Genomic DNA, 17,915 nt, shown 5'->3' with positions numbered 1-17,915 from the left:
GCGAAACCAGTCTTAAGGCGCACTACTGCCCCCTAATGTGTCGGAGAGTGGACGACAATTATATATATTTTTTTTTAAGTGAATTTTCCCAATCCAAAAAGCAGCATATTTAGATGACAGAGTAAAAACACAACAACCAGAAAACAACAATACAAAAATATACAATAACAGTATACAGTATGTGAATAAATGCAAGATCTGCAGTATGTCACAAACATATCTGCAGTATGCATCAGACCAGTCCATAGAGTGTATAGAGTGTTGTCACATGACGCGTCACGTTCATCATGTGACCTGTCTCCTTCATCAACACTTTAGTTCAATATGGCGGCGGCGTCGTCTGTTTTCCACAGAGTGAGAACGGGCTCCAAAATAGGAGCACAGTATGACCAAGACGGAAACCTCATTCAGGTAAAAAAACACCTTAAAAAAGATTGTACTTCGTAAAAGATGAACAAATATCGACACACTCCTCCGTAAAGCGCTGCAACTTCACGGTGACAGATGTTGAGGTGTGATCGGTTACCGTGTTATTTGGTGTCATTTAGCCGAAGGTGTTTTTTGGTTCTCGTACAGTAAACGTAAAGTGAATGCCTCTTTTGTTAGGTTATAACGTGCCATTTAGCAGTATGATAACAAAGTTAACAAATAGGACTTCGTTAGGACACTTTCCATCTCTTGTATCTGAACGCCAACATGTAACACTGTCACCAGTTACATCGTAACACCTGCACAAGCTTCTTATCCAGGGCTGCCCGGACTTCCCTCAATCCCTCACAAAGATGTGGGATGATAATGATGGTGGTGATGGTAAAGACAATGATGAGGATGGTGGTGGAGGGTGGTGGTTGTTGTGGTAAAGATGGTGGTGGTGGTGGTGGTAAAGATGACGATATGTTTGGTTCCCAGGTGGAAACCAGAGAGGATGAGGAGCAGAGCATCAAGCTGGCTGAGATCCTGGAGCTCCTGTTGGCTGCTGGATACTTCAGAGCCCGCATTAAAGGGCTGTCCCCCTTTGATAAGGTACACATAACCAGGACCGGTCTGTGCTCTCCTTGTGCCTGTTTGAGGGGGAAACAAGTGGCCTTGCTGCAGAATGGGTCTGTGGTTTAACGGCACCCATACATGAGTGATTTAAAAAAAGCTTAACACAGATGACAGTGCTACTCGTGTACAAAAACAGTAACTCAACCCATCATCACTCATCCTGTTTCTTCCTCTTCAGGTGGTCGGTGGTATGACCTGGTGCATCACCACCTGTAACTTTGACATCGATGTGGATCTTCTTTTCCAAGAGAACTCAACCATTGGACAGAAAATGTACGTTTTTTTTAGTAGAGGATTTGCCCTTATGAGAAATCAATCAATCAATCAGTTTTTATTTGTATAGCGTCAACTCATAACAAGTGTTATCTCGAGACACTTTACAAAAAGCAGATAAAATACCTTACTCTTACTCTAAGAATGTTGTGTAGTATTTGGTAACCGATCCAAAAATATGGCTACTCTGAGGGCGCACATTGAGACATGTCCATTGATTTTAAACCTTCAATTTTGGTTGATTCACACTTGCAAAAAAAAAACCTGAAAACTTCCTGAAGTTTTTCTGGCTGAGCTGCAAGTGTGAATCCAATCAGCCGAATATTTCACTCCAACTTTACCCAGAATTTTCCTGCCAGCCCCCCTAGTAAAATCACAGGGTGAGCTTCTTCTGGGACCTGCGCCACAGTTTAACATTGTATCCTGAAAGATCTATGTGCAATGCATCCTGGTACATGTAGGCACTCTTGGCACGGGGCCGTCAGCAGGAAGACTTTCATTCTCAGTAAAGCATGCACCGTAAAATCCATTAATTCAGGTAGCTACAAATTCAACACCAGATCATCACAATACAATTCAACGTGTACAAACTAACCAGTTAAAAAGCTGCAGCTGAGAAGACAGCAGACCAAATGATAATTGCAGCACGGATTGATGATACACGGTTGTGTCTAATCCTCCCTCTTGGTTTTGATAACAGTGTAACAGCAATTCTAAAGACTTTACACAAGAGCTGGATCAGTCCCTGATGAGTATCTCTTCCTCTCTGCAGAGCGCTGACAGAGAAAATAGTCTCTGTGTTACCCAAGATGAAGTGTCCTCATCGCCTGGAGCCGCATCAAATCCAAGGGCTGGATTTCATCCACATCTTTCCAGTGATACAGGTGAGAGAATCCATCCATAAACTGAGTGTCAGGTGCAGAGCATTTAAAAATATTAATACTGTCTATGACCATTAAAGTAACTTTGTAATGTGGTTTGTCTGTATCTCTTTGGCTTGCACATTTAAATGTGAGTAAAGATGACTAATAAGGTGGATCTGTGCTTTGAAGGCGTCTGTGATCCGTGAAGTTTGCAGAAGTTATTTGTTTTATTTACTTTTCCTTATATCTGATGATCCTTGTGTTGTCTTCCGTCAGTGGCTGGTGAAGAGAGCCATCGAGACGCGGGAGGAGATGGGAGACTATGTGAGAGCGTACTCCATTTCTCAGTTCAACAAAACCCACAGCCTTCCCGAGGTAACAGAACCAGAGCCACAACGTGTTGCTGATCTTTCACGTCACGTCCCAGATTTTGACTCTCATCATGTTCTGTGAAACTCTGTGATGTAGGATGAAGAGTTTAATCAGAGGAAAGACAAGGCTGCGAAGGCCGTTCTAGATGTGTTGGTGAGTTCATTCATTACACAAATGATGTCACTGCTCCATCCATAAATGAAAGAATGTTCTCATATTATCAGGCTCAGTCCCATTTCTAATCTGAACCCCTCTGGTAAGAGTAAGATGAGAGCGTAAGTGCAAAATCTCCTCCTAAGAAATGGGACGACCCTCCCTGACACTGAAAGGTCATCAGTAGTTGACGACGGCGTTTACATAAACAAACGCGACGACACTATGGGATAGGCATTCTGGGAGATTTCTCATAACACCTCCATTCCAACAAGAATCAGGATACCCAATCCCTCGTCAGAGCGTGCAAAACTTAGGAGGTGGCAGAGGGCAAGGGGTATATTGGGACTGAGCATTTATATTAATGTTGATGCTACATGGCCTCAAACAGTCAGTTTTCTGATGGTGTCTCCAGCTGATGTGTTGTTCTTTCTTCTTCAGGAGGTGTACAAACCTCAGAGGAGGTACAGGAGGCAGAGAGACGCCGGAGAGCTGCTGGACGAGGAGTCCAAAGTTCACTCCACTCTGCTGGAGTACGGCAGGTCAGAGTTCACCTCAGGAGTACAGTGTGTGTGTGTGAATGTGTGTGTGTGACGGTGTGTGTGACGGTGTGTGTGTGTGTTCTCCATCACTTTCTGAGAATTCACTCTTGTCCTTGTGGCTCTCAGACGCCTCACTTTTATCTGCATTTTAAAAAAAAAATCACGACTGTTTGCCACTCGATAAGCAGTCGTATGAACATCCAGTGCTTCTTCTCTTCTTTACTCTTTGATCATTTCTCTCCTTGTTCTGTCACCCTGAGGAGTCCAAACGTTTCTGACTCTTTTGGTAGACAATGTGCATCACTCGAGTCAAATGTGAGGTCTAAGACGCCCTGCACATTTAACACTTAAGACCTGCAGCCTATATGAGTGATGTCCTGTATGCTCATGTAGACATTAAAACAGTTAAATGAATCTTTGTTTGTTTAACATCATACAGGACAAAGAGGAGCAAAGACTTGTCGCATTTGAAAAGCTGAAAAAGACAGAGAAGAATAAAAATATTTAAATTGTTGTACCTTTCAGTCAACTTAATAGGTTTGCAGGACTCATCTTTGCAGCTCTTGTTGTAGCATTCACAAAACACATTTTGTTTTCATTTGTCAGGGAGGCGTGATTGGTTAATCAGATTGGTACCTCGTGGCAGACATTGGTCGAAGTTTTTACAGGCTTACAAACTGCTAGAGATGACAGATTTTCTTCGTTCCTTTTTCAGAGCACATGAGTTATTCATTTCTGTCAGGACCGCAAGACAATTTCAACCAAAATCTTACAAAGTCTGCAGACTTCTTTACCTTAACTCCAGTCATGTCCTGTTGTAGTCTTGTTCTCCTCCACTTTATCTGTCTGACATGTTGTTTTCTCATCCATCCCTCCACCTCCACCTGTGTACTAGAGTGTCAGATTTCCTGCTGTAAGTACTGAATGAACGTGTGAAGCTTCCTTCTCACTGCGTCAGCGTGTTTATCTTTCTTTTATGGTTAATGTGCCAGCCTGAGAATGCAAACCCATATTTCAGGCATGATGGATGCACACTGTGGAGCTGCTTTCATGCACTTTATAATTTATCCTGTATTTGAGATGTGTTGCCCTGAGTGAGGAGCTGTTTCATGTTATATGATGTGCTGGTGTTGCAGTGTGGCATGGTGGTGTATTTCTTCTTCAGGCTTTGAGGCTTGATTTTATATCCTCGCCTCGTTTATCTCACTGTATTTTCTGTCTCTCTCTCCAGGCGGTATGGATTCAGCAAACAGTCTAAACAAGACCAGGTAGGTTCTCCAGTGGTTTATAAGGGTATTATTTTTAGGCCTCTTGGCTTTATTGGATAGGACGGCTAAAGACTGACAGGAAATGTTGGGAGGAGAGGGCCGAAGCTAGACTCAAACCCACGGACACTTCAATGAGGACTAAAGCCTCTGTACATGGGGCGTGCGACATAACCCCTAGGCTATCTGGCACCCCAGTTCTTCAGTGATTTGACTTTGAAGTTGACCTACAGTATTATGCCGCTCCCTAGATGTTGGAGTAATCCCAGGATGAGTCTGCAGAGGGCGCTAAACTGCTTGTTCTGCTAATCACACGATAGCACCCCGATATGAAACGGAAAATTACACCAGACGGCTTCAAGCCTCCACGTAAGCTGCTGAAACCTCGAACATAGACTCTCTTCTCCCAGCACTGGAGACCAGCCCACCCCTGGCAGCCCTGCAGCGTTCTGATGTCCTCTAGTGATGTCACTTGAGTCAGCGTTGGTTGGGGCTGAAGGGTTTGATAAATAGAAACATCTGTTGGTGTTGATTTAGAAAGAAAGCTGTTTGAGTCTGGTTTAATATAATAACCTGCTTCTTGTCTTTATCTTGTCTCCCTCTCCAGGTGGACGAGCGGAAGGCTGTGATGGGCAGCAGCGGCTGTCAGTCGGCGCCCCCTGGGATGGCCGAGGTGTCAGAGGAGGCCGACCTGCAGGCAGCAGAGGAGGTGAGCACTTCAAAGTCTTCAAAGTCAAGCTGACAGCAGAAATGATTGAATATTATAAAATTCTATTTTTAGTCTTACAATTGAAAACATAAGGGTGTAATGAGAATCTGTCAGCAAAAACAAAGAATTTAAGAAGCCATCAGAAGGAGAGGCGACCCTGACCCAGGCCGGGCCGCCTCTTTGGATCAAGATTTGGATTACTGTTACCTGGACGACTCAGAACCTGCCCATACACAGAGCTAAATCTTTGCCACACAACACCTGATGGATCTGAGATGTTAAAGATCTACCTCTTGGAAGTTTTAGACTTTAATGTGAGACTTTAACCCTCAAGTGGTGAAAAAGTTGTAACTGTGATTCTTCTCTCTCAGATGCGGATCAAAACCCTGATGACCAGCATGGCCGCCATGGCGAGTGAAGAGGTCGGCATCCACTCAATGTCTAGAATTTGAAGATGAATTGTTCATTATGGTCTTGTGTTACAGACGGTTTGTGTCCGTGCAGGGGAAGCTGACAGCGAGTGCAGTGGGTCAGATAGTCGGACTGCAGTCGGAGGAAATCAAACAGATCGCCTCGGAGTACGCAGAGAAGGTGAGAAACAACACGCTCACACGCTCATATTTCAACCTGTAAGAAGCTGCTTCACTCGTTTTCTCAGCTTTTTTAAAATCCTCAGCCGTGATTCGCCTGCTGAGCGGAGGATTCAGGCGTTCCTACAGGAGAGAAATGTGAAACTCCTCCTGTCTCCTCATCAGCTTTAGAAAAATGAAACACCACACAATGCTGCACGCTCTGCAGCTCTCTCCAATGGTTTGAATTTAGACTGCAGTACCCATTTTAAACACTAGGTGTCAGAGTTACATATTGCTACTTCCAAGAATATCATTACTAACCTGATCATATCAATATATTTAAATCAGAGTTCCTGTACACTGTCCAAGCCAAACTGCTGCTGTGTTTCTGAGCTTTTTATTCATAAAGTTTTAGAAAGGTATGATACGATCTGGAGCCTTAAATACCTTTTGTGGAGGGTCACACGTTGAGACCCTGCACCCTAATCTCTTCTTTAAAAAGCCACTTTGAGTCACTAAAAACATTTCTTCTTTTGTCCTTGTTTGAAGCGTTTTGTTTTGCTGAAGTTTTTTAGAGGGAAACATAAAACAGGGAGATTAAATCTGAGGCATTAACTGCTGCAGACATTAAATGGTGACATTTACAAACACAGAGCACATGTTCAAGAAGCTCTCGATGAAATCAATAACGCTGCTGTTCATGGTTATTTATTAACGCATGTCCTTGTTGTGATACAACTCCATTTCCCATGTGTCCCTGCAGCAGTCGGAGCTGTCCTCTGAGGAGCGGTCGGAGCGCTACGGCCCGCTGCAGCAACACCGCAGAGCCGTGGCTTCACTCAACAAGCAGATCGAGCAGAAGACCAAACAGCTGGAGGAGGTCAGGAGGTCACGCCCCATGATCCGTTTTTAATGACTTCATTATTTAATGACTTTAATCACAATCACTTAATTACAGAGTCACTTTGATCCTGAGCTTATAATGCATCCTGTTTGATGGATGTATTGCAGATTGCAAATGGCACTTCTTTGTTAGTTCACCAGTAACGTATTTTAAAATATCTTTTGACAGCTACAAGCCAAACATGCAGAGGTGAAAGCTGGCTGTGACGAGGCCAAGAAGAACCTGGTGGAGGTAAGACTGACCCAATTAACCTGCTGAAAAAGGAGCACATCCTCCGTTTGTTAACGTCCGTTTGTTCGTTTTATATCTGCAAGCGTGATCGATAACTCTGCTGAATGTTCATGTGAGTTAATTAACGGGAGCTTAAACGTTTGACATTTTGGTACCTAACAGAGGATGTAATAGATCTTTATTTTATATAATAATATGTCAGCAGAAACTATCAGACACAACAGAGGTCCCGTCTGTTCTGCTGTCATGAGAACAAAGCTCCTCAAACCTTAAAGTGCTCATCATAAAAACGGCGACCACCATTTAGATTCATTTTCTATTTAAACAATGAAGAGCACAAAGGAAATGAAGATGCAGGATAAAGTGTCTTACAGCCGGCATTTCTGAATCTTTCCAAAAGGCCACGGAGCACTCGGAGAAACTGGAGAAGGAGATGAAGTCTTTGGGGGAGATGGAGGAGCAGGCGGACAGCAGGTGAGCGGAGGAGAGTCTTTATGGCTGTTTTTCAAATCTGCACTCCTAAAGATATCAAGGTTGATTTCAGGAGGCATGCTGAAGTTTGAAATCTGCTATATATCTGACATCTTTATGTCATTTAATCCTCCTGACAAAATAAATCTGCCTCTGAGATCTGTACACTCTTCTCTATTTGTTAAAGATCCTGGAAGTGTTGTTGTTTTAAAGAATCATATTCGATTGGCATGACTTCTAATGAAACTCTTTCATCTGTTTATGAACCCTGATGACGCTTTAATAATGTTGTGTTACGTCGAACAGCCTCCTGGAGAAGCTGAGAGCTCTGGTGACCATGAATGAAAACCTGAAGCAGCAGGAGCAGGAGTTCCGCACACACTGCAGAGTGAGTACACACACACACACACACACACACACACACTACAACAAACGATGCAGCTTCGACCGTTGACAGTCAGCGACATGTTTTATCCTCGCAAATTTGAAATCTCAGGAACGCCAGAGAGGAACATCTTAATTTATGTTCATAGTTTCTCACAAAAATCCTCACTGAAGGATCACCTGCTGTTGGGTGGGTGGTGGAGCGTTAAAGGTAGAAGCAACACCTGCAGGGGGTTTAAATTCAGCTGGTTTATTTTTATTTTTTATCCCCCTAAAAGAACGTCACCATCTGGGATCCGCTCCTCCCACACCTGTTTTTAGAGAGATGTTTTCTGGTATTAAACATTCAATGATTCTATTCTTCTCTTCAACGTGTCGATGATGTGTGTAGGAGGAGATGACCCGCCTGCAGCAGAACATCGAGGAGCTGAAAACAGCATCTGGACAAGACACAGAGGAGGAGAAGGTACACATCAGTATTCAAAATCAAACCAAGTATTATGTAGGGATGTTCTTTTCTAGAAAACAAGGCCTTCAGGTTGGTCAAGAGCTTCAGTGGCCTCCTGAGGAAAATGTTTAAAATGAAGCCTGTGGGGTCACTGGTGGCCTAGTGGTAAGTCCCATGTACAGGGTCTGTGGTCCTCCAGGCGGGCGGCCCAGATTTCAAGTGACCGACCTGAGGTTTATTTCCTGCATGTCGTTCCCTCTCTCTCTCTCTCTCTCTCTCTCTCTCTCTCTCTCTCTCCCTGGTGTCTGACCCTACCCGCTGTCCTGTCTCTGAGCACGGGCATGAAAAGCCCAGAAAGAAACGTGTGAAGTGTAACCTCTTAATCTGCTCTCCGTCTCGTCCTCTGTTTCTGTTCCTGTTCTCAGGAGAGGAACCAGCTGATAGACAAACAGTACAACACGGACAGAGAGAAACTGCAGAAGATCCGCCTGGTCATGGTAACTACTGCACATTACATGACGCAACAATAAGATGGAGCTGCAGGGGAAGTAGGTCAGAGCTGCAGATAACGGGCTGCAGATAAGAACGAGACAAATTGAGAGTACTGACAACAATACAACAAACAAAGTGATGAGTCAGGGGGTCACTCTCTGTGTTTGCACGTGTGCTTATCGGCTCGGCTGATTATTCTAAATACCAGAGGAACAATTAAAGCCATTGTTTGAATGCATTATGTTTTACTTCAAATCTAAAATCAAGGGGCGCTTTCCTTTAAATCCACAATAAGGACTTTATTTTGTTAACTTTTACTACAAAGCTGTTTCTTTGCAAAAAAAATAATTAACAGAACTTAGATCCATCATTTAAGTATAAGGCATTATTATTTATTTAAAGGGACAGTGCACATTAATGAACATGTTAATATGCCAGATTGTAGCCATTGGTTGATTTCCATCTGTGGTCCCTCAGCAGGTCGGTGGTTCACACTTACAAATTTACATAAAACCACAACGACAAGAAACGACCAAACTGCAACATGAACTGTTTGAAGTCTACAGAGACACATATAATACGAGCTTAAGAAAGAGGTTGTGTGATATTCAAAACAAACCAGGATAAAGTGACCTTCGCAGTTAAAGTTTCTGCTACAGGATGTAAAGTGTCGGAGCATTTAAAGGAAGAATGTGCGACTTTTTGATCCAGTAGTTGTCGCCCTTGAGCACCAGCATGAAACCAAAACAAACTGCTGTTTGGCCACGCCTCCTCCATACTGAAGCCTCCGCTCTCCTCCAGCGAAGTCAAGAGCAAGCGGTGGACAGAATTGCCCTAGGCTTGAGCTGCAATCACCTGTGGCCTGTATTGTTGTGTTAGCATGCTAATGTTAGCGCTCTTTAGTTAGCTTGTAGCTTCACATTGCACACACAGACCGTCACTGTGATCAGCGCACAGAGGAAGATGATAGCTTTTTAATCATGGCATTAACATCTCAATGATCTGGGACATTTCTTCCCTCTTTTCAGGCTCGCAGGAACCGTGAGATCGCCATCCTGCAGAGAAAGATCGACGAGGTGCCGAGCCGGGCCGAGCTGACCCAGTACCAGAAGAGATTTATTGAACTCTACAGCCAAGGTGAGTTCCTCTGTGACATCATGTCTTAACTAGAGTTTGAAAAAAATCATAAACAAAGAAATAACATCTCGATGTGTTCTTTTCCTGGTCTTTCAGTTTCTGCGACGCACAAAGAGACCAAACAGTTTTTCACTCTGTACAACACGTTAGACGACAAGAAGGTTTACCTGGAGAAAGAGGTGAGGTATTACTTTGTGTTTTCAAATTCAGCAACTTTGTTGGCGTCAAAGTTTCAGGAACAGTTTAGCCAAAATGATCAAGTGTTTTGACTTTATCCAAAACTTAATTTTTGACTATACAAGAGAATCTGGATTTGTTTGGACCAGAGAAGGTAGGCGGTTTTAAGGCACCCCCACACGGCCGTTTTGGACGCCCCTCGGTTTGCCAGATATGAGAGCAGTTATCAGGTCAAACCAACAGGCAAGAGAACTGGTTCAGATAGAAGTGATTGTACTCGACCTAAAAAGCCTCTGCATGTTTCTAATAAGCTCCACGAGCAGAAACGTGCTCAAACTAGGATCAATATTGGAGATGCTTTTGAAAAATGGAGAGAGGTTAGAACACAGAAAGGTTTACAGACCGATGCAGAGCTGGATAAACACTGAAGCTTCAGTGTCCACCACATGGCAACCTGCGTGAGCATGGACTCTATAGAGGGGGGGGGATGGGGGGGGGGACAGCTCTCTACAATGTTTAACATTTAGACTGCAGTACCCATTTTAAACACTAGGTGTCAGTTACATACTGCTCCTTTAATAAAATGTTGTTTTGTTTTTGTAGGTGAATCTTCTGAACTCCATTCACGATAACTTCCAGCAGTGAGTATTGAGGCTGTGTTCTTTTGTGTTTTTCGTGTCTCCTGTATAATCCTCTGTAGTAATGTTTAACTGGGTTCTGATTGGCTGCTATGTTGTTCAGGGCCATGTCGTCCTCAGCAGCTAAGGAGCAGTTCCTCAGACAGATGGAGCAGATCGTGGAGGGAATCAAACAGAGTCGCATCAAGGTAAAACTCAAACTGCTCTGTTAGGATTTCACTGTCTTTGGGGGTTTTACGCTGAGGTCGTCTTTGAACACACACTTCCTGTCTGCTCCCTCAGATGGAGAAGAAGAAGCAGGAGAACAAAATGAGGAGAGATCAGCTGAACGACGAGTACCTGGAGCTGCTCGACAAACAGAGACTGTACTTCAAAACTGTCAAAGACTTTAAAGAGGTGAGGGGACAACCAGCAGCTGACTCAAGCAGCTCACTGACTAAAGGACAAGTTAGTCTTCTTTTTGTTGCCATGGCATCCAAACAGGTACAGATATTTTTTTGTTTTCACTGGAACCGGGTCGAAGTTTAAAATCTTGAATCGTGACGTCACTGACCGCTTCGGACATAATGATTCTACTTTTATACGCATTATAAAATATGAGGGAGAAATAAGTTGAGATGATATTTGTCAAGCAGCTGCAGGGAGTTTATTTAAAGGCCCTGACACACCAAGGAGATCGTGGGCTGTTGGTCCAATTGCGATCGCCGCCTTAGTTTTTGAGGTTGGTCCGGCTACATCGCTGCCCGTCTGCCTTTTTTGGGCTGATTCAACATGTTGAATAGGAGTTGGTCAGCGTCGGTGCGGTTGTTGAGAGGAATCACTCTGATTGGCTGTTGGGAGGTTTCATTTCTCTCCAGCTCTCGACACCGGTTCAGGAAAGCCCCTCGAGCATGCCGCTGTAGTATCCATGCTTTCACCCATTAGTGCGGTTTCTCCTTATTTGTCGCCTCCGCCTCTTAGTCTCTGTAGTCTTTGCGGTGTGTTCAAGTGCAACTTTTTGGCCAAGACGTGAGGTGACGCCACAGACGGCCTTCGTCCCCCCTAGTTCTTTGCGGTCTGCTTGGTGTGTCAGGGCCTTAACTTTAAACCAGGACAGCTCTGATGACTGCACCGCCTCTTATAATGATTTTCCTCCTTTTTCTGTCGCCAGGAGTGTCGGAAGAACGAGATGCTGCTGTCTAAGCTGAGAGCCAAAGGAGCCTCTTAACCCCGGGTCACCTGGTAACCTGTAAATTAAATGTGTAATTTAAACGAGCTAAACGATCACAGATTGACTATCCATGTAATCTCACATTCCACATTTCATTTCATCATCGTGTTGAGCTGACTGCCTTTGTAATCCATCGCTCAGAACATGGATTTTTCTTTTGCTCTGAATTCTTTACATGTGCCAAATCAGCTGACCACGTCAAACGATGCTCTGACGTCTTTCTTACTTTTGCTTGACTCTTAGATATTGGTTTTTTTTTCTATTCTTCTGAAATCATGCTGTCTTACTTTGCGTACTACGTTTTTCTTTTGTGCCTCTGAAGTTTCGATTCACCTCATGTCTTACTTTCTGTCACCATCCTGTGACCGTGTACGAGCAATGTCTAATAAATAAAGGAACGTTTGTATTAACCCTTTAAAGCCTGTGCTGTGACTCATGTGAGATAGTGTGTGTTCTGTCACACACATTGTGCTGATTGAAGACATCAGAACAATCAGAAGAGTTGTCTGAGGTCACTCGATGACTCTGAGGAGGAAACATTCTGTGTGTCACCAGAACACTCAACATTTGCTCCAAATCATGCACTGTAAATATGAATGTTTGAAGCCTGAGTGACGTCACCTGTCTGTTCCTGCAGGGGGCGCTGGAGTCCCATCGATGGCGGTCTCCATGCTGGAAATGCTGTCTCAGCCTAACTTTCAGTCAACCTAACGACAGGCTGAGAGCTGGAGCTGAGGCGGGTTTTAAACCTCCTGACAAACCGTTACAGCTACACGCCTTTATTGTGAATAACTCTTATCCTTCATCAAATCAAAACGGATGAGTCATCAAAACATTCACCCCCCGTACAGTGCGTGTCGATCGAGACATGAGCTAATCAGATGTATTTAGGTTTTTGAACCAGGCTGTAAACATGTTAATCTCTGCTGTAAAAACAGGCTTTTTTGAATGGGTGTGTATGTGACTTCCTGTGCTTCTGCAGCCAGCCTCTAGTGGACACTCGAGGAACTGCAGGATTTTGCACTAAAACATCAGCTTCATTTTTCTACACTGGAGGTTGCTGCTTGCTCTAACAACCCACTATGAGATAGTTTGCGTGCAAAAATAACACAACAAGATGTCCACAGATAGAAGTGTGATTGATTTAATGACCCTAAAAGAGGATTCAGTTGCTAAGAAACACAATAGTTGCAGCTTAAACGTTGTTCAAACGTTCAAACGTTGGATTTGAACTCGGACCACCAAAGTTGCTTCGAGTTGCTTCGAGTTACTGAGTAGGAATTCCGACTTTGGCGGGGCTTTCCCAATGACACAAGGACGCATCGGACATGTGGATGCAGGTGCTGGGGATCGACTCCCCCGACCTGCCGTTTGAGATACGACAGACTCTACCAACTGAGCCACAGCCGCCACGAGATGTAAAGGCATTTCTGCATCGGCTTCACTTTTAAAAACCAAGAGGTGACATTGTTTGACTCTTTTTATACTGATACCTTTCTTTACATTTAGATCTTTTTCCTAAAGATAAAATCCTGTGAAAATGAAAACGAACCAAAACAAAACGTGACTGAATTGAGGTCACATCTCTGAACTTGTGTGTGTGTGTGTTTTTTAGTGTGTTTCATGTTTTGCAGCTCGCTCTATCAGCTCCTCTCTCTCCAATCTCAGTGATTGTGATACCGAACAGACAGTTTGCATGTCCCTCTCCGTCACAGGCCTGATTGGGCGACATACAAACCTCTTCACGTGCGAGGGGCCAGAGCGCTCCTAGACTCATCGATTCCCCCTGAATATCCCTTCAACGCACTCCAGCATTAGAGGACAGACTTTAGACTGGATCTGTTACAGCAGAAGAAGAAGTTAAAAAAGTTAGAAACGGGCTTCTTCATGCGGAGAACAAAACTTATCAATGTTACTGATGTGTCTCTGATTATGATGTGTACAGCTGAGTATCTCTGCGTGTCCCTGTCAGAGCTTCAGAGCAGAAGGAGGCGTTCAGGAGATAAAAGCGGGAAGTATGAGCGGAGGGGATGAGCACAGACGACAGTGGAGTTCAGTAGCATAAGAAGAAAGGTGCAACACAGCAGGCATGATAGTTGGTCGGACATGATCACTTGTGTCTGATGAGTTTCATTATGAATGTGTCGTCTCTGGTGCTGTTCCCCGCCGGCCTCCTGCTGCTCCTCGTTCTCTGTGTGCAAGCAAAAAAAAGCGAAGCAGGTGTCTCACCTGAGGATCATGGCAGCCGACTGCGAGGACTCTGGAAGCTCCACATGAGGGACGCCCTGAAGGCAAAAGGTGAGCGAGAGTCTGACTTCACTCAGTGACATCTATACTGAAGGTTTTGTTTCATTTCTATGTCATGGAGGTCAAAAGTCAAGTGTTAAAGAAAACATCATCACTGTGGAAAGTGGTTTAAAATGTATGTTAAGTTTTTAAGTCAAGTTTTTTTAAATGGTTCTGCTCGCTGCTCCTTTTCAGATCCGTAAATCTGACCATCCCGTGTTTGACATTCGGGATGTAATGCCACCTTTTAATGCAATAAAAATCGATACAGAAAAGGACAATATAAATCGATTTGACAAAAATATACATGTTGCAATACTCCTCTTCACTAGCAGAGGCTGCAATCGACATTGTTATATATATAACACATTTTATTTGATGGCGCTTTTTAAAACACTCCTAGAGAGTTTCAGAGGGAGGGTGCAGCGAGGGAAATGAGCTGTCTGTTTATTTGAGTTGCAGCACGTGGGTATTATTAAAACGTGTTTTATTTTAAGTCATTAAAGTCCCTTCAGTAAGCGTGTAATGTTGCTGCTGGAAGCACAGATCTGAATGACGTGTGTTGTAAACTCTTTTATTCTGTTAATGTCCAACAAAGAGGGAGAGCGATAACGTTAGAGATAAGAACGATTCACACAGGTCGTGTTTGGTCTCTCTCAGGATTCAAATAAATAAACGATAATGAAGACGATGGATTTCATAATAAATCATCAGAAAGAATCCGACTTTTAAAGAAGGAGCTCTGAGAGGAGAGTAAAAACAAACATTTGTTTTCATTCTTTATTTAATCTAATCTTCCATGTTTTCTCTTCGGTGTGCTTTAAAAAGTTTTTGTTTTGTTTCTAAGTCTTTGGAAAGGTAATCTTTTGTTTTTAATATTATAAAACTTTGTAAGATAATTATTTCATCATATCGGCTGAAATTAAAGGAGCAGTCAGTAGACAGTCAGTATTCAGAAGATATCTTCTGAATAAAATGATAAAGTGAGCTTACTATAAGATCAGACATTAAGGAAACATGCTATGTTGAAGTGCTGGCTGCTCTGACAACAATGCAGCAGCCAGTATGTCCTCCTTCTAACTTTAGATTCTGGTCCTGATAATCTGGATTTGTTTGGACCAGAGAAGGTAGGCGGTTTTAAGACACCCCCACACGGCCGTTTTGGACGCCCCTCGGTTTGTCAGATATGAGAGCAGTTATCAGGTCAAACCAACAGGTGTTGCAGTGATGGAAGCGGGCAAGAGAAGTGGTTCAGATAGAAGTGATTGTACTCGACCTAAAAAGCCTCTGCATGTTTCTAATAAGCTCCACGAGCAGAAACGTGATCAAACTAGGATCAATATTGGAGATGCTTTTGAAAAATGGAGAGAGGTTAGAACACAGAAAGGTTTACAGACCGATGCAGAGCTGGATAAACACTGAAGCTTCAGTGTCCATCACATGGTGACCTGTGTGAGCATCGACTGTAGAGAGGAGGGGGCGGGGGAGACAGCTCTCTACAATGTTTAGAATTTAGACTGCAGTACCCATTTTAAACACTAGGTGTCAGAGTTACATACTGCTCCTTTAAACTGAGAACATTTGGATCCTTTTCTTAGAACAATGTGAACAAAAAGGATGATTACAACGACATGACCTCTGAGTTTTGCATTAAAGATATATTCAAGATCATCGACATCAATCTGTGACATCCTGCGTTGTGTCATATGATCAGAAATACGCTCAGGTTTCTGTTTCTGACTTTTCATATTTGATGAATTTGTAGTTTTCAAAGTTTCTTTCCCTCAGAACTCATCGTGTCTCTTTTATCAAACAGCTTCCGTTCCTCTCCCGGTCAAAGCCAGAGTGAATCAGCAGCTGCTCTACTGTCGTGTCGGGATCGGTTACCATCTGCAGATTCTGCCCGGCGGCTCCGTGGGAGGTGTCCACAGACCCACCGAGTTCTGTGAGTTCAGTCCACATGTATGACCGTTTATCTTTATGTATGAACAAGATCCTGTTTGATGTCAAAGTCAGAACTGAACGTGGGGGAAAAGGCGTTTCAGTTTGCTGCTCTCTTTAAGTGGATAATATACAGACGGAGCAGAAACTCAACGAGCTGCTCTGATTGGATAATTTTAGGAGGATGTTAAATGACTTGTAGGCGGAAACATCTGGCTGTCGATGTTCTCCCTGATATCTTTAACAAATATTTACAGTTTAAAATAATCGTTTCAAAGTCGATCTAATAGAACGATACCTTCCATCAGGGAGAATGGCGTCTCTCTCATGTCCACAGAACGCCACGGTCGCCTGCTCTCAGCACTTATTTCCTAACCTGATTGTTTTTCCCCTCCTGCAGGTTGGCTGAAGGTGTTTGCAATGAAACGCGGCGTGGTTGGAATCCGAGGAGTTAAGAGCGGCCTGTACCTCTGCATGAACCGAGACGGGCAGGCATACGGAGCGGTATGTAGTAAACTGTGTTACACAAAGATTAAAGACTTAACACCTCTTGTGAGGATTTATAATTTAACCAGAAACAATCAGATAACACGTTGTTGTCGTCGTTCTCCAGGAGCAGTTCTCTGACGACTGCCTGCTGAAGGAGAACCTGGAGGAGAACCACTACACCACCTACTCCTCTCTGTCTCACCCGGGCCTCTATCTCGCTCTGTCCACCAAAGGAGCGCTCAGGAAGGGCAACAGCGTGGGCCGAACCCAGGCCTGCACCCACTTCTTACCGCGGAAGACACCGTGAAAAGCATCCACTGCTCTTCTAGATATGAAGCCAAAGCAGGAATACAAATTCAAACCAGGGACCTCCTCACTGTGAGGCGACAGCGCTAACCACTGCAGCCTAAACTTGAGATCCACTGGGAGGAATTATTTGGAGATTTACTTCCTTGTAAGAAACTCAGACAGTACTCAACCTCCCGTAGGAGACCCAACACACTTTGAGGATCTTTCATAAATAACGGACGCTCAATGTGTGATCATAGACTGGACAGGAAGTGGAAGTAGTGCCTGGTTGGACGCAGAAGTGACGTGAACCTGCATGTGTTCTAACGGCCAGCAGGGGCAGCATCCCCGGCTGCAAAGAGAACTTTCCAGGACATTTTAAATACGTGAACTTTTTCCAGAATTATTTATTTATTGTCTCGAGCAACGGCTTCAGGTCCTCGGTGTCCGGCTCTTCATGGTGCTAATGTATAAATGTTGGAGTTACCTCTTGTTCCAGCGTCCAGAAACAATAATTTATGCAGCGTAATTATCTCATAGATGTATATTTAATGAACGTGAACACACAGAATCATTTATTATGCTGAATGTGAAACGTGTGTTTCAGTTCAAACTGTTCACTTTGATCGTATTCATTTTATTTTGAAGTTTTATTTATTTTCATTGTGAAATAAAAACATCTATTTTTATATAATCATGTTGCAGTGAAGTCGTCTCATTTACGTTGGTCGAGGTCAAAACCCACACCGAGATATCAGCCGATATCGTTCTCAGTTCTCTCTCCGATCTTTAGAGATAAAGATATAAATGTTTACTGTGTTGGTCCTCGAATGCTGTTATCAAACTCTTGTGAAAAAGATTTATGATTTAGACAGTCAGGGGCGTGTCCAGAGGGGTGGCATGGGCCCCCCTTCAAACCTGATCGGCCACCCCAAAGTCCAAATCTATGATTGGCTATTTGCCTCATCAGAGGCGGGACTTAAGAACAAATCAACTCTTCCGGCTCTTTTCAACAGGCTGATA

At 43.6% G+C, this 17,915-nt stretch overlaps 2 protein-coding genes across 3 annotated transcripts; both read left to right on the top strand.

The window, feature by feature from the left end:
• The first annotated feature begins 283 nt into the window (after nt 1-283).
• ccdc93 (coiled-coil domain containing 93) lies at nt 284-12,307 on the top strand. Of its 2 annotated transcripts, XM_061054032.1 has the most exons (24): nt 284-411; nt 910-1,023; nt 1,226-1,320; nt 2,093-2,204; nt 2,460-2,558; nt 2,652-2,708; nt 3,150-3,250; nt 4,146-4,163; nt 4,482-4,518; nt 5,123-5,224; nt 5,596-5,646; nt 5,729-5,815; nt 6,560-6,676; nt 6,869-6,931; nt 7,332-7,405; nt 7,709-7,790; nt 8,178-8,252; nt 8,660-8,731; nt 9,755-9,863; nt 9,960-10,042; nt 10,644-10,681; nt 10,782-10,866; nt 10,961-11,074; nt 11,829-12,307. In XM_061054032.1, the coding sequence occupies exons 1-24, from the start codon at nt 325-327 to the stop codon at nt 11,883-11,885; spliced, it is 1,929 nt and encodes a 642-aa protein (XP_060910015.1). In that variant the 5' UTR covers nt 284-324; the 3' UTR covers nt 11,886-12,307. The 2 variants fall into 2 exon arrangements, with proteins under 2 accessions (XP_060910015.1, XP_060910016.1); XM_061054033.1 differs by lacking the exon at nt 4,146-4,163.
• A 1,263-nt stretch (nt 12,308-13,570) lies between these two features.
• fgf9 (fibroblast growth factor 9) lies at nt 13,571-17,575 on the top strand. The gene is made up of 4 exons (XM_061054031.1): nt 13,571-14,186; nt 15,991-16,119; nt 16,516-16,619; nt 16,729-17,575. The coding sequence occupies exons 1-4, from the start codon at nt 14,012-14,014 to the stop codon at nt 16,909-16,911; spliced, it is 591 nt and encodes a 196-aa protein (XP_060910014.1). The 5' UTR covers nt 13,571-14,011; the 3' UTR covers nt 16,912-17,575.
• Nucleotides 17,576-17,915: the final 340 nt, after the last annotated feature.

The sequence above is a fragment of the Labrus mixtus genome, chromosome 13 (assembly GCF_963584025.1).
Source record: "Labrus mixtus chromosome 13, fLabMix1.1, whole genome shotgun sequence".
Taxonomy (NCBI): domain Eukaryota; kingdom Metazoa; phylum Chordata; class Actinopteri; order Labriformes; family Labridae; genus Labrus; species Labrus mixtus.
This window is presented reverse-complemented; position numbering and strand designations above follow the sequence as displayed.

Bases quoted from the DNA above. Each gene is read 5' to 3' on its own strand.
- ccdc93 (XM_061054032.1), top strand. From the start codon at position 325: ATGGCGGCGGCGTCGTCTGTTTTCCACAGAGTGAGAACGGGCTCCAAA. The intron at 2,205-2,459 runs GTGAGAGAATCC...GTCTTCCGTCAG, and splicing joins ACATCTTTCCAGTGATACAG to TGGCTGGTGAAGAGAGCCAT. The intron at 5,816-6,559 runs GTGAGAAACAAC...GTGTCCCTGCAG, and splicing joins CCTCGGAGTACGCAGAGAAG to CAGTCGGAGCTGTCCTCTGA.
- fgf9 (XM_061054031.1), top strand. From the start codon at position 14,012: ATGAGTTTCATTATGAATGTGTCGTCTCTGGTGCTGTTCCCCGCCGGC. The intron at 14,187-15,990 runs GTGAGCGAGAGT...TTTATCAAACAG, and splicing joins GGACGCCCTGAAGGCAAAAG to CTTCCGTTCCTCTCCCGGTC. The intron at 16,620-16,728 runs GTATGTAGTAAA...GTCGTTCTCCAG, and splicing joins ACGGGCAGGCATACGGAGCG to GAGCAGTTCTCTGACGACTG.